The following is a 13800-nucleotide window of genomic DNA, read 5'->3' on the forward strand; positions in this document are numbered from 1 at the left end:
TATAAGGGGTGCAGCGTGACCAATGAGAGGGACCACTGCCATGTAAATACGGTATAAGGGTTGCAGAGTAACCAAAAAGAAGGACAACTGCCATGGAGATGGGGTATAAGGGGTGCTAAGTGAGGGATAAAGGCCATAGGTTTGGAGTGACAAATGACAATAATGGGTGTATTTGTATAAACACTTGGTGTATCGGGGGTGCAAAGTGACAAATAAAGGGTCCAAGAGAGACAGACCATGTGTGCACAGAGGGGTGGGCTGACCAATGATCAAAAATAAATGGAAATACAGCATAGACTGGATATATAAGAGGTAAAGAATGATAAATGACAGGCTTAGGAAGTCTGATGGGTGACAGGTGATGGCTACAGAGGGCGTGGGCTGACAAATGACAGGAATAACTCTTATAGAAAGTGAAAAACAAATGCCGAGTGACGGTGTAATATGCAGTTATATAAAGTATGGATACAAAAGATAACAGACCTGTATGTGGAGTCAAACAACGAGCACATTTCTATACAGAATGCCGGGTGACAAATGACAGGGCTAACAGCGTATTTCCTTACAGACTTAGCATACGTGTGTAGATTGACAAATTACACAATGGGCACACTCCGACATGGAATAGGCATAATAAGCCAAATGACAGGCACAACTGGCACATTCCCAAAGTGATTGGGTATAAGGAATACACGGTTGACAAATGACGAAGATAATGATGATATTTTTAGAGAGAAAGGGCATAATGGGTGGAAAATGACAAATGACAGACACATTTCTATACAGTTTGGGTATAAGGAATACAGGGTGAAAAATGAGGGACACAATCACATTTTTAAACAGTAAGGTATAAGGGCGGTAAAAAAACAAATGACAGGCTTAGTGGGCATATTTCCAAACAAACTGAGAAATGAGGATTAAAGAATTACAAATATAACCCACAACGGTTACAAACTTGGGGTAAGGGAGTAAATGACGGGCAATCTGGGGACATTTCTGCAAAATCTGGATATAGAATGACATATGATGAGCATATTTCTATGTGTAAGGCGTTATAGGGTATAAAATGGCAATAGATGGGCACTTTTCCATACATAATTGGTGTAGGGGTGTAATATGACAGATGATAGTAACATTTCTGCACACAATGGGTGTATGGGGTGTAATATGAAAGAGGATAGTCAAATTTTTATATATAGGGGTGTAATGGGTATAATGACAGATGATGAGCACATTTCTATACACATTGGGTGTAAGGGGAGCAGAACGACACATGATGGGTACATTTCTATACATAAGAGGTTATAGGATATAAAATGACAGATGATGGTCACATTTCTATACATTAGGGGTGTATGGGATGCAGAATGACAAATGATGGGCAGATTTCTACATGTAAGGGGTGATATGGTATAAAATGACAGTTGATAGTCACATGACAATTGAAAAGCAGATTTCTATACATAACGGGTGTATGGGGAGAATGACAGACTATGGACACTTTTCCAGACATAATTGGTGTAAGGGGTGTAAAATGACAGATGATGGGTAGATTTCCATACATAAGGGGTATAAAATGGCAGATAGTCACATGTCCATACATGAGGGGTGTAATATGATAGATGATGGTCACATAATTATGAATAAGGGGTATAATATGACAGATGATGGGCACATTTCCATACATAAGGGGTATAATATGATAAATGATGGTCACGTTTCTGCACACACTGGGTGTATAGGGAGCAGAATGACAAATGACAGCCATGAAGGAGGTGGGTGATGGGGTGGGTGATGGCCATGGAGGGTGAATGCTGATAATAGAGGGGCACAAGGTGAATGGCCAATGAATGGCAGGCAGGCCACAAGCCTTCTGAATATAATGGGTGCGGGGCCATGGAGCTGCCTGAGGTGCTCTGCTCGTGCCGGCTACAGGACAGAATGAGGTAACATGACACGGGGCGGGATGGCTGACAGGTGCCCGGTATTAGGCGCCCTCCAGCACACACGCTCGGTGCCCACCACCCGCACGTTCTCCCCCCGGCCCCTTCCCGCGTCCTCACCCGCTCCGGCCGTTACCTTCTCAGCCTCGCTCAAGCCGGCCTCACCCGTGCTGATGTCACGCGCCTGAAGAAGAACGTGCCGTGCGCCTTGACGTCACCTCATGAATCATTCACGCCTCGCGTTGTTGCTAGGTGACGCATTGTCTGCCCGAGCTCGGCGCCCCGCCCGCCAGCACGTGACTCCCACTAGCCTTCTCATAGAGGTCTCATTGGCCGGCGCCATTTTCCCTGAGCCGAAGTAAGCAGAGTGTAATAACTGTCTGTCTACAGTAATATGGAGGACGCCTTTGAAAGGCTCTGCGTATTGCGGACGTGATGAACAAGAAACGCGGTACCTCTGTTGTTTGAGGGGGAGCTGGATGTGACGGTTAGATATGCAGACACTACCGCAAGCAATAGCTGGTGGGCGGGATGCCGGGTACTGCAGAGCCACGCCTGCTCCCTGTCATACTGCAGCGCTGTAATACGTAGAGTCCGCCGCTAGGGGAGCCAGAGAACACAAAATCCTTTTGCATACAGAAGCTATATATATATAACTATATATATAATAAATATAAACATATAACAATAAGGAATTCTATCATTCATAGGACAGAGGTGCTGCTTATTTATAAGGTTTTATTTATTTATTTATTTATATATATATATATATATATATATATATATATATATATATATATATATATATATATATATATATATATACCTATTATTTACATGTTTTAAGGGTTTAAATAGACCTGATAACATATTATTTATTGGCACCATTACCCCAAATCAGCATAATCTCTTTGTTACCCCTTCTGCATTCAGTTGCCCTTCCTTTTCTCCTCGCTGCCTTGCTAGCAACTGTGACCCTGTACCTCTAGGTATAACGGGTGGTCATGTGACTTGCTTCATTCCTCCTACAGCACTGGGTGTCTAACTAGCCAATGACAGCGATACCTCGGCTAATGAAGATAATTCGTTCCGGAATCACATTCGTTAGCCGAAATCTTGGTTAGTTGAAACATGACTTTACATTGGTTTCTATAGAAAATCATTTCATTCATTCTGGATGCTGCCCATGATTTAAAGATAAGTTTTTAAAAAAGTAGTAAAAAACCCAATATAAAAGGACCAAAGGCTGTGATGAACAGATTCCTAAATAGATGGAATGGAAAGTACTTTTTATTTTTACTATGTACACATTTTTACAATTCTTCTACCGAGTTTATTCAAGGCAAGTCTCCTCTTCTTAAGTAGCTGGCCTCCGTCTCTTGGCTGGAGGAGAAGTTAAAAATCTGTCCAAAGTTGATTGAACTTCTCTTTTTTATTATTAAAGTGATTCAGACACTTGTCTTCAACCAAGGCACAAAGTTTGGAGTATTTGAGGTGTGAGTGGTGGTTAAAGTTTTGTATTAGTTCTGAAGAACTATGTGCCAACCCTTATTAGGTACAGTAATAAAATAAAAATATAACAATAAAATAATTGTTTTGGGCACAATTAACATATTGTAGTCAGTAAATAACAGTACAGAATATATCAATTCAAAATAGGCCACAATAAATTCTTGTGGTCTTTGTAATGTCACTTTGGCCCTAAAGGGCACAAAAACCCTGCTTTTTCCTGTCCTTTATTTTATTATTAAGGCACAAAGATTGTTCATTTCAGCAATGTTGGGATGCCACTTTGTAGCCAAAGATTGAAACTCTTCCCAGTAATGCAGAATTTGTTTAATGTCACCTGTTGGCATAGTTATTTAGTAAGGTTGAAAAAAGACACAAGTCCATAAAGTGCAACCACTGGAGAAATAAACATATCCCAGATATAAAACCCAATAGACATAAAAGATCCACAGGAAGGCAAAAAAACCCCGGGTACAATTTGCTTCAACAGGGGAAAATTCCTTCCTGATTCTATAAGGCAATCGGATGTTCCCTGCATCAGCAGTCTCTGTTATATTTACTTTAAAGCCTTAATCCCCAGTTATAATCTGTGCTTCTAGAAATCATCCAGCTTTTTCTTAAACCAATCTATAGTAGTTGCTGAAACTACTTCCTGAGGGAGCCGATTCCACATTTTCACAGACCTTACAGTGAAGAATCCCTTCCTTATCCGGAGCTTAAACTTCTTTTCCTCCAGACGCCAAGAGCGCCCCCTTGTGCTTTGTAACAATCTCAACGTGAATAGTGGGGAAGAGAGTTCTCTATATGGACCATTTATATATTTATACAGGGTGATCATATCCCCCCTTATACGTCTCTTATCAAGGGAGAATAGATTCATTCTTCCCTTATTGTTGTTGTCCTCCTCTGATAAGCTCTCTTTATCTTCCTTGTACCTTTCCTGATCCAGTTGCTTTTTCAACTTTTCTGTTGTCATATCTTTTGCGTGTTCTTCAACTAATTATTCTACATCTTCTTCATTTACCTCCAAATGTAATGCTTTGCCCAACGAGACTATCTCATCTCCTATGTCAGCATGTTCAGCAGCAAGTTCCAAAGCAGCTTCTTCAGCATAGCACTTCCTATCTTGCAGCAGTCTGGCCATAACTTTTTCCAGGCAGCATTAAAGAGAAAGTAAAGTCAAAAGTGCCCAAAACATGAAAAAAAAAAATCTACTTATCTTCCATCCTGCAGAGCAGTCGATCAGACCAGAGGTCCCTTCCATCGGGTCCCGCGTCGTCCTGGTATCTGGGTGCTGCCATCTTCTCTTCATCAGGGTTCTTCTTCCTAGGTCACCCGGCGTAGACGCAAGAACGGGTGACGTAGTTTGTAAAAAAACTTGCCGATCTCACTACACATGCATTAAATTTGGCATTTTTTTTCTTTTCACGAAAAGGCTCCTTCTGCGCATGCCCGCAATACTTGGACATGCGCAGAAGGAGCAACCAAGAGCAGCCTATGTCACGCATCCCGGGAGGCTCTACGCTTCCATTCATTCTCCATCCCCTAGGGTTGTTTACCCTTTTATGTAAAGTGAAATTTCTGAGTTCAGGTACGCTATAAGTGTCCTGACACTTTATCCCATGCCATGGCAATGACTTGAATAGCGTGAAGGATATGATAATGATCCCTCAGACTGGTAAATAAAGTTGCATCATTTTGGAATCTTGGAACATTTTGTTTGTATACAACTTCTTAAAGTTTGATATTACCTGTTGATCCACGGGTTGTAAAATAAACGTGGTGTTTGCTGGAAGAAACTTTATCTTCTTCCAAGCCAGGTGGATGTCCTAGAGATCTGCGATTGCAGACTGGCCGGGTTCTGGCATCATGACATCACTATGGGGGAAGTTTCTTCCCCTTTGAGTGACACACGGCTCCCTGCACATGCGCGGTCCGGTAATTTTTGTGGTCCGTGGGTCCGGAAAAGGTTCACGACCACTTGCAAACTTCTCAGCCTCTTATTTATTTGCACTGGCTCCTTCTCCATGTCTAGTTACACTATAGATCCCGGACCTTCTCCTTCTTCCTTTAAATTCTTCCTCTGCACTGCTGGGCCCTGCCACGTTTTTCTTCAAATCTTTATAAATCATTCTTGCTTTGCTGCAGATCATCTCTCACAGTGTCACCAGCATCATCAGAAGCTTTTCCATTTCTTCATAACAAAACTTCTTTGGAATTGAGAGACCAAGGTCTTCACACCAGTTGCGACTAAAATTGTAGCTATTGATGAAGATGCTATGCCATGCTTAGCTGCCCAATTCTGACTCCTATTTCATATGCTTATTTCTTTCTTTTGCTCAATTGTCAGCAACTTTTTGCTTCACTTGGGTTTCTTCCTCACCTATTTTGGACCCATGGTCAAGAAAATGTTTTCACCTTTAAATATTTTTTTCTGAAAAATATAAAAGAAATATGACTGTATAGAATATTATTTAATTAGACAAGAATGGAATTTACTAATTATAACTCAATTCCTCATAGTAGAATTTAGCCAAGTAAATAATAAATGCTATAAATCAGACGGAGCGTGCACCATACTGACACAGGTATGGGAAGAGTTTCTCTCTGTGGCACTTCGGAAGCCATTCTTTATATAGAAGTTCAAAGAGATGTCACTCTCTCATTTTCTGATATACAGAAAGTAAATTGGCCATCAAATCTGAAGCAGTATGTTACCTGGCGTCTTACTTTGGGCTTTTCGTGAGTCCGATAAACAGCGAAAAAAAAAAACGTGAAGTACCACTGTACTGGAAGCCAAAGCTGTCACAATGGGCTACCATTGCTTCCTAAGCCAACCAGAGTGACTTGTAGCTTACACAGGCCAGCTTTTCTTTCCCACAGCAGTAAATAAAGAAAGGGGCATGTGAATTAAAAGTATAAAGCATCTTGTGGGACAATTGGGTGCACTTGTTTTAAAACCTTGCATGCCCATGCAAGAAAAGCAGCATGTTCACTTATTTCCCTCCATAGCTGCACCTTCACCTGCTCTACCATTCAACTACTGGGGCCAGGAGAAGCTGCCATATGTAACTCCGAGTCACCCTAGTTCTAGTTTACACATTTGGTGATGTCGTTACAGTAGTTCTCACTGTTCTCCGACATGCAGAACCAAAGCCCTGCCTTCATCAAGATGGCCTTTCTGCAGGCTAATCATAGTATGCAGCATTCTCTTAATTTTTCAAGTAGTGGGAAATCCTAGATGGTGAAAAAAAACTTTGCAAATGTGACAACGTTGGTGATGAGCCCTGAATTGTTACATTGTGTTGTCACTAACTGCACTCACTGTATGTATTCAGGGCCATGTTGATGGGGGTTTTTCAACTTGGGAGACTGAGGACATCTTGTGGCAAAGATTAGGTACTACAACAGGCAGAACCATGAAGTTTATAAGACGGGGGAGGTTCTTTTAAACACTTGGGAGGTTGTTTTTTTATTTAAATTATAAAATAATAAAAACAACATTTTTTTATGCTTTTACCTATATTCGTTTCTAACTTCATGACGGAGTCATTTTAAATTGTGGGTTGATAAATAATATATTTCCAATCCAATACATTCCCCTTGCCAGCCGCCTGATGGTACCACCCCCAACACTGAGTGACAGGCAAGGCAGCCAATGACACGGCAAGGCAACACCACCACGCTCCATTATGACCAATCATAGTCCGACTCTCCTCAGGCAGTTTAGTAGAGGTAGGAGGCAAACATTTCTGTTATATAATATTCCAAAGAATAGAAAATATGAGCAGTATAAAAAAAAAAAATCGTACTTTGTTACCTGTGGTCAATGGCCGCCGCACAAAACACTGAGGGCTCCAGAAAAATGTCTCCTGCAGTGGAGACGTGCGTGTGAGGCGCAAGCTCTGATTGGCTGAAGGTCATGTGACAAGTCAGCTGACCTGGCGGCTGTCATGGCTCTTCGATGCTCTCTCACTCCGTTACCGGATTCTGTGTCTGTGGATATGCAGAACCTGAGGCAACTTTCCGGCGAGGTGAGGGGGTCTGAAAGTGTGAATGCAAAGATGGATTAGGAGCATGGAGTTTGAGTGACAGGAAAAGAGAACGGCAGTTCTATTTTATTGATGTGTATCAATGTCCCCCCTTTTCCTGCTGTGGTTTCTTCCGACCTTCATTATTTTAATGGGTTGTTTGGGAGGAACCACAGCAGTCCGAGGGGTACACTCATACTTGGGCTTTGTCAGAGAACTAAGTTTCGAGTATAAACACACCATAAAGGGAACATTTGCAGACCATTCCAGTGCAAATTAATAACAATTAGTTTTCTCTGTGCAGTGTCTTTATTAAACAATTCCTTCTTTTGCTACATCTCAGCAGCCACTTCCTGTTTACATGCTAACCTGCCATGGCATTTCCCTGCCAAGCAGAATATAGCCTGAAATGGCCATATATAGTCACCATTAGAAACTCAAGTGGCAGGATGACAACACACAAGCAAAACTCAAAGACAGGGACAGAGTTGTCACGCCAAAACAGGAAGTGCTTCATGATTGATTTGGATCTATGTTAATCGTCATTGTGTATAATGGCTTCTGGAAACTCTTCTAGTAATGATAGACCGGAGTTGCAGATTTCCCTGAGCATGTTGGCCATAAGGTCAGTAATGAGTAAATAATCTGATTGTCTTCCACCACTGCAGTTATTCTTCTCATCCATGCACAGGAAATGAGGGGATATCAGGTATTGGATACATTTCCATCAGTGACATGTTATATTTTCTCTTCCGCAGCAAGTGAGCCGACTGTGCAAAGTCATCTTTTCCTTTCTGAAGGAGCAAAAGGAGGTAAGAGCAGAACATAACATGGATGTAAGATATACAACCTAAGAATTCAATACAGGAGATATTCTGTGTGTAGATACATACGGTATTTTATCGGTTTTGTGCCCATTGTGAGGGCTCCCATAATCTCCTGTGCCATAATCTCTTGTTGCCATTATGAGGGGCTCCTAAAATCTCTTGTGCCCATTATGAGGGGCTCCTATAATCTTTTGTGGCCATTATTAGGGGCTCCCATAGTCTCTTGTGCCCATTATGAGGGGTTCCTATAATCTCCCGTGCCCATTATGAGGGGTTCCTATAATCTCCCATGCCCATTATGAGGGGCTCCCATAGTCTCTTGTGCCCATTATGAGGGGTCCTATAATCTCCTGTGCCCATTATGAGGGGTTCCTATAATCTCCCGTGCCCATTATGAGGGGTTCCTATAATCTCCTGTGCCCATTATGATGTGCCCATTATGAGGGGTTCCTATAATCTCCCGTGCCCATTATGAGGGGTTCCTATAATCTCCTGTGCCCATTATGAGGGGTTCCTATAATCTCTTGTGCCCATTATGAGGGGGCTCCTATAATCTCTTGTGCCCATTATGAGGGGGCTCCTATATTCTCTTGTGCCCATTATGAGTGGGTCCCATAATCTCCTGTGCCCATTATGAGGGGCTCCTATAATCTCCTGTGCCCATTATGAGGGGTTCTCATAATCTCTTGTGCCCATTATGAGGGGGCCCCTATAATCTCTTGTGCCCATTATGAGGGGTTCCTATAATCTCCTGTGCCCATTATGAGGGGCTCCTATAATCTCTTGTGCCCATTATGAAGGGGTCCCATAATCTCTTGTGCCCATTATGAGGGGGTCCCATAATCTCTTGTGCCCATTATGAGGGGCTCCCATAATCTCTTGTGGCCATTATGAGGGGGTCTCATAATCTCTTGTGCCCATTATGAGGGGCTCGTCTAAGATCAATTTAGGGGGAAGCCAATTAACCTAACTGCATGTTTTTGGGATGTGGGAGGAAACCGGAGTACCCGGAGGAAACCCACGCAGACACAGGGAGAACCTGCAAACTCCATGCCCCCAGTGCCCTGGCTGGGATTCGAACCTAGGACCTAGCGCTGGTGAATATGAAATCTCTAATACAGCAGGGGAATGTTTCTGCCAGTACAGCTCTTGCTGATCATGCTTTATTATAAATAATATTATAAACTAGTATTGATATAGCACCAACATATTACACAGCACTTCATAAAGTCCATAATCTTGCTTTAGTTTTGTGGACTACATTAGCATACAGAAAGATAAAGGGAAAGTATGATGAGCCCCTTAAACTTGATGCCCTTTATGTATAAACATCTACTTTCTATTATTTATGAACTGATCTGCATCTGAACTTCAAAACTTACAGTTTGGCTGTTAAATCTCAGATTTACTTCTTGAGTTCTACTAAAACACTTTCAGCAAACGAAAAACAATGGTCCCGTATTTATCTAATAAAGATTTAAGTCTTTTCAAAACTAAAAAAAAATTGGTAAAACAAAAAGTAAGTGTATCCATTGATTAATGTTTTTGTCTTCCTCTGACCTAGGTGCATTGAAACGAAACCTAAAATCAGAAGAGCTGAAAGCAGATCTCATTGTCCTAGGTGAGAGGTTTGTCTCTAATGAATTGTTTATACTTTACTGTAGTGTCTGAGATGTGAACTGATTTCTGTTCTGCTGTATGCAGGGCTCCATGAAGAAAAAGCTGCCTATTTTGCAGATGAGGTGAGTGAATTTGGAGGTTAACCTCCCCCCTCCTGGTATGACATGCTGCACTCTCAGTCACCAAAGGGAATGTGTATGAATAATAATTCTCATGTTGTTGTAAAATTAGAGATTGTCAGGTATCTTGTCCTTCTAGGTATTGCATCTCACCTCTTAACACAGGTCTAGCAGACGGTCACTGGACCTAAACAGTGGCACCCGATGGACGAGTTGATGTTTTGGTTACCCATACATTTTGACCCAAGCTAACACCTAGTACTTTCAGGCTGCTGCAATTATCACTCTGTCACTATGGCTAAAGAATTTCACTCAATCACTGTGTGACTCTTGGTGATGCGTTTCACCCCATCGGGGTCTTAATTATAAACACATTAGTGGAGGATATGCAAAGGTATGGTAGTGAGAAGTGATACCTAATAAAAATAAAAGTCTACAACTGTGGCCTGTGCTGAATAGCTTTGGGACTGCCAAGAGCAAAATCATCTGAGGTTCTGTTGGCAAGAAGGTATAGAGAGGCTAAATCTCACCAGTGGGTGTTCAAGTAAAACCTAGCAAGGTTCTATGAGTATGAAAACAGTTCAGTTTACAAATTAATGGAGTATTGTGTAAAACTTCATTATGTCATTGCTCAAGGTTTACTATATGAAATAAACGTATCCCTCCTTCTGATTATAGTGGAGCCATAATGCAGCAACGCTGTCAGGACTGGCAGTCAGTCGTACACTTAGTATTAACCAATTGGTGGACATGGAGTGGAAGTTTGGAGGTGAGTTATGTAGACACGATTGTTTGGAGTTAACAATTGGTAATTAAAGTGTATGTAAAGCCCAACAAATATCATGTTTGCTTCCTTTCAGTCTTTTAAATATGCCATTGGAAGCATTTTGACATAATTTAAGAGCTTTACTTGTCTTCTGCACACCCCTTGTGTTGTCTCAAAGAGCTCTTCTAGATTTTATCCAGAACTTCATAATAGTTAACTTTTATTTTGCAGAATTTTGAGAGTTGAAGCGGTTGAGTGTTTTTTAGTGAAAAACACTGTGATGGGCTAGAACCAGACTTCTTCTTTCAGTCACTTTACACTCTGCTTATATCATAGTTTGTAAGTTTGTGAGCACAACTAATTTGGTGTGCTGCTCCAGCTTCTCCTAGTAGGAAGTGTACAGGGAAATTGCAAGAAGCTGTTACCAAGTCATATTAGGGTACTAACACCACTTGTATTGAAAACATGCATTTAATGTTGTATTAATAAATATATAAATGCATTTATCACAGCAAAGAATAAAAAAGAATTTTAACAAACACACTAACTTTTGCAGGTGCAAAATGTTTTCTGTGACCCAGAGGTATAACATTGTGTATTATCTCTTGTAGTTACAGCAGCCAGTAGTGAACTGGAAAAAGCGGGCAGTATTTTCCTGCAGGTAGGTGTCTGTCCACCCATTTCCTAGCCTTTCACTTTTCCTGCCCTGTCATTTATAAACTCTTGAGAACAAAGGCTATTTTTTTGTGTTGCTGAATGACATTAAATATTTACTATGACTCTATGATTTTATTATATACATATTTTTTGCTGTTGCCTATCAATTTTGTATTTGTCTTTAGTTGAAGATGGTTATTAGAAAAGGCAGCCAGCTGGAGCCTGTGTATGTAGGTAAGTTTACTGCAGACCTAAGCTACAAGATATTTAAATTTCTGTATTATAAGTCTATTAATATTATACCTGACTGCAAAATGTAATATATTGCAGCTCATTGTCAATGTGATGGCAACATAAGATTTCTAATTCTACTTTTTATTCTGCTGAGAGACAGGTTTGAGTAAGTTAAAAAAAAAAAAAAAAAAAAGGACAGGACCTGCAACCTATGCAGCTTAAAGCGTACCTAAACTCAGAAATTTTACTTTACATAAAGGGGTAGACAACTTTGCTTGTGACCTGTTTTTATATTATCCAGCTTGCCTGGTTGGTGTTCTGTTCTTCTGAATCCCTGGGCCAGAATGAGTATACAGTTCAGGTGTTTAGTAATTGTGTCACCTGTATGATTGTTTCAGGTGTGGTACTGCATCTACTGACACCAACACATCAGATTTACATCCAGGGAATCAGCATTTTATACATCGAGATCAACAATGGCAGCTCATATCATATCTCAGTATAGTTTATTTTTAAAGTCCGTTGTAGTATTTGTTATATGAATTCTTTTTTATTTCACATATCTTAAGTTACAATACCCCAATTTTAAAATACCAGGCTGACAGCCAAAGTGACTGTTAATGGGATTGGGACACAAACAAATGAGATGAAATAGGGCCGCCCTCATATACAATGCAGGACAGCTGTTCTGCAGCGTACTTGATGATTTCAGAAAACCTGCAACCAACAAAGTAGCAAAAAAAAATGTCTTTGGGTAGACTCTACTGTAAGGTAACATATTTTTGCTGGGGCTTTTAAAACTACTTATCCATCGAAGTCCCTGTCCAAAGAATGACAATGCTGCTGTTCAATGAAAAGGTAAAAAATAGGATATTCATTGGCAGGATCAACCACTAATAAGACATAAAGAAGGGACAAAAATCACTGTGTTAATTTAATAGTTATTGATAGACTGCACTAAATAATTTTTTTTATTTTGCCCAGAGTTCTATTAAACAGCTCTTCTTTTCTTTTCAGAGCTCACACTGCCTCAGTTCTACAGTTTTTTGCATGAGATGGAACGAGCCAAGAACAGTTTGGAGTGTTTTACGTGATGGATCAACATAGAAACGTTTTTCCTTATAATTACTTAACCAGCAAGGTCCACCTTCATCAGCAGACATTCACCTGGTACTCTGCAGAAGATACTGATAACATTTTGCAGGGCTGTCCTATGAAACTTAAGGGGTAGATGTGACTGTTGCATACAGCAACTCAGATTACAGTTTTTATTCTTCTCCAAAAAACTTTACCTGAAATAGGTTGCCATGAAACCTCTGTTTACTAAGCTTCATTTCCCTTGAACAATGTTGTAAGTTTTTCTGATCTGCTTTAACTGAAATGTTACACCTGGAATAAACCTTTCTACATGACTTGTTTTTGACACATAAAATATGTCAGAAAACTACACGGTTTTATTATGGAAAGCAATAGAAGTTTACGATGCTCTCACCATGCCAATGCAAGAATGAGAGAATCTCTACAAAGTGCTGTGTGTTACCCCATATACTCACCTTGCCAGCAACCTATACCTCACCCAACACTTGTTGGAATATGGAAGCATGATGCGGTGCTCAGACTTAGCAGTCAAATGATAGGCGCAAGCATGCTCAGCTCACTGAAACGTGAAAAAAGTGACGTCGCTTTTATCACCTTTTATTGACGTGTGCTCTTGGTGGGGAAATTGACCATCACTCCCTCTACATTTGAAGGGCTCTATAATTAATGCAGCCAATTGTATCCCCTCATTGGAATGCGTCCCCCATGTAAGAATCTATCATGGAACTAGTAACTGTCACCACAGTCTAGGACCCTGGTGCAACCTAAAACCTGAGAGCCGTTTACAACCCTTTGCTATTAGGTCAATAGTCATTATTTTCTTACTCAGGGACAGTGAAGGAAAATATAATTTATAGGTTTCTACTTGGTGAATTAATTGGTTTATATATTTTTCACTTTAGGAAACTTGCAATTTCTAGCTGTCTCTTGCAGCATGTTTCCTACTTCAGTCTCTGACCATCTCTTATAGTGTGTCTGAATTTTCAGGCCATCAGC

General features: G+C 40.7%; 2 protein-coding genes and 1 long non-coding RNA gene across 4 annotated transcripts in view; 1 reads left to right on the top strand and 2 right to left on the bottom strand.

Moving 5' to 3' along the window:
• Nucleotides 1–2228, bottom strand: part of MAPRE1 (microtubule associated protein RP/EB family member 1) — a 14433-nt gene extending 12205 nt beyond the window's left edge. Inside the window, exon 1 of one of the 2 annotated variants that reach the window (XM_072414244.1) lies at nt 2080–2228. The gene's annotated coding sequence lies outside the window, so the exon portion shown is untranslated. Of the gene's footprint in view, nt 1–2063 lie in introns of both variants that reach the window. The other variant, XM_072414242.1, reaches the window with a different exon arrangement.
• Nucleotides 2229–3089: 861 nt separating this feature from the next.
• The window catches only part of LOC140332950 (uncharacterized), a 28100-nt gene continuing 17389 nt past the window's right edge, over nt 3090–13800 (bottom strand). The window contains exons 2-3 of the long non-coding RNA XR_011921257.1: nt 7273–7496; nt 3090–5886 (exon numbers count right to left, since the gene is read on the bottom strand). This is a non-coding gene — a long non-coding RNA (uncharacterized lncRNA). The remainder of the gene's footprint in view (nt 5887–7272; nt 7497–13800) is intronic.
• On the top strand, nt 9267–13118 carry COMMD7 (COMM domain containing 7). Its single transcript, XM_072414245.1, has 7 exons — nt 9267–9407; nt 9875–9931; nt 10015–10052; nt 10728–10818; nt 11427–11476; nt 11658–11706; nt 12724–13118. Exons 1-7 carry the CDS (start codon nt 9296–9298, stop codon nt 12798–12800), a joined length of 474 nt encoding a protein of 157 aa, XP_072270346.1. The 5' UTR covers nt 9267–9295; the 3' UTR covers nt 12801–13118.

The sequence above is a fragment of the Pyxicephalus adspersus genome, chromosome 6 (genome assembly GCF_032062135.1).
Source record: "Pyxicephalus adspersus chromosome 6, UCB_Pads_2.0, whole genome shotgun sequence".
Taxonomy (NCBI): domain Eukaryota; kingdom Metazoa; phylum Chordata; class Amphibia; order Anura; family Pyxicephalidae; genus Pyxicephalus; species Pyxicephalus adspersus.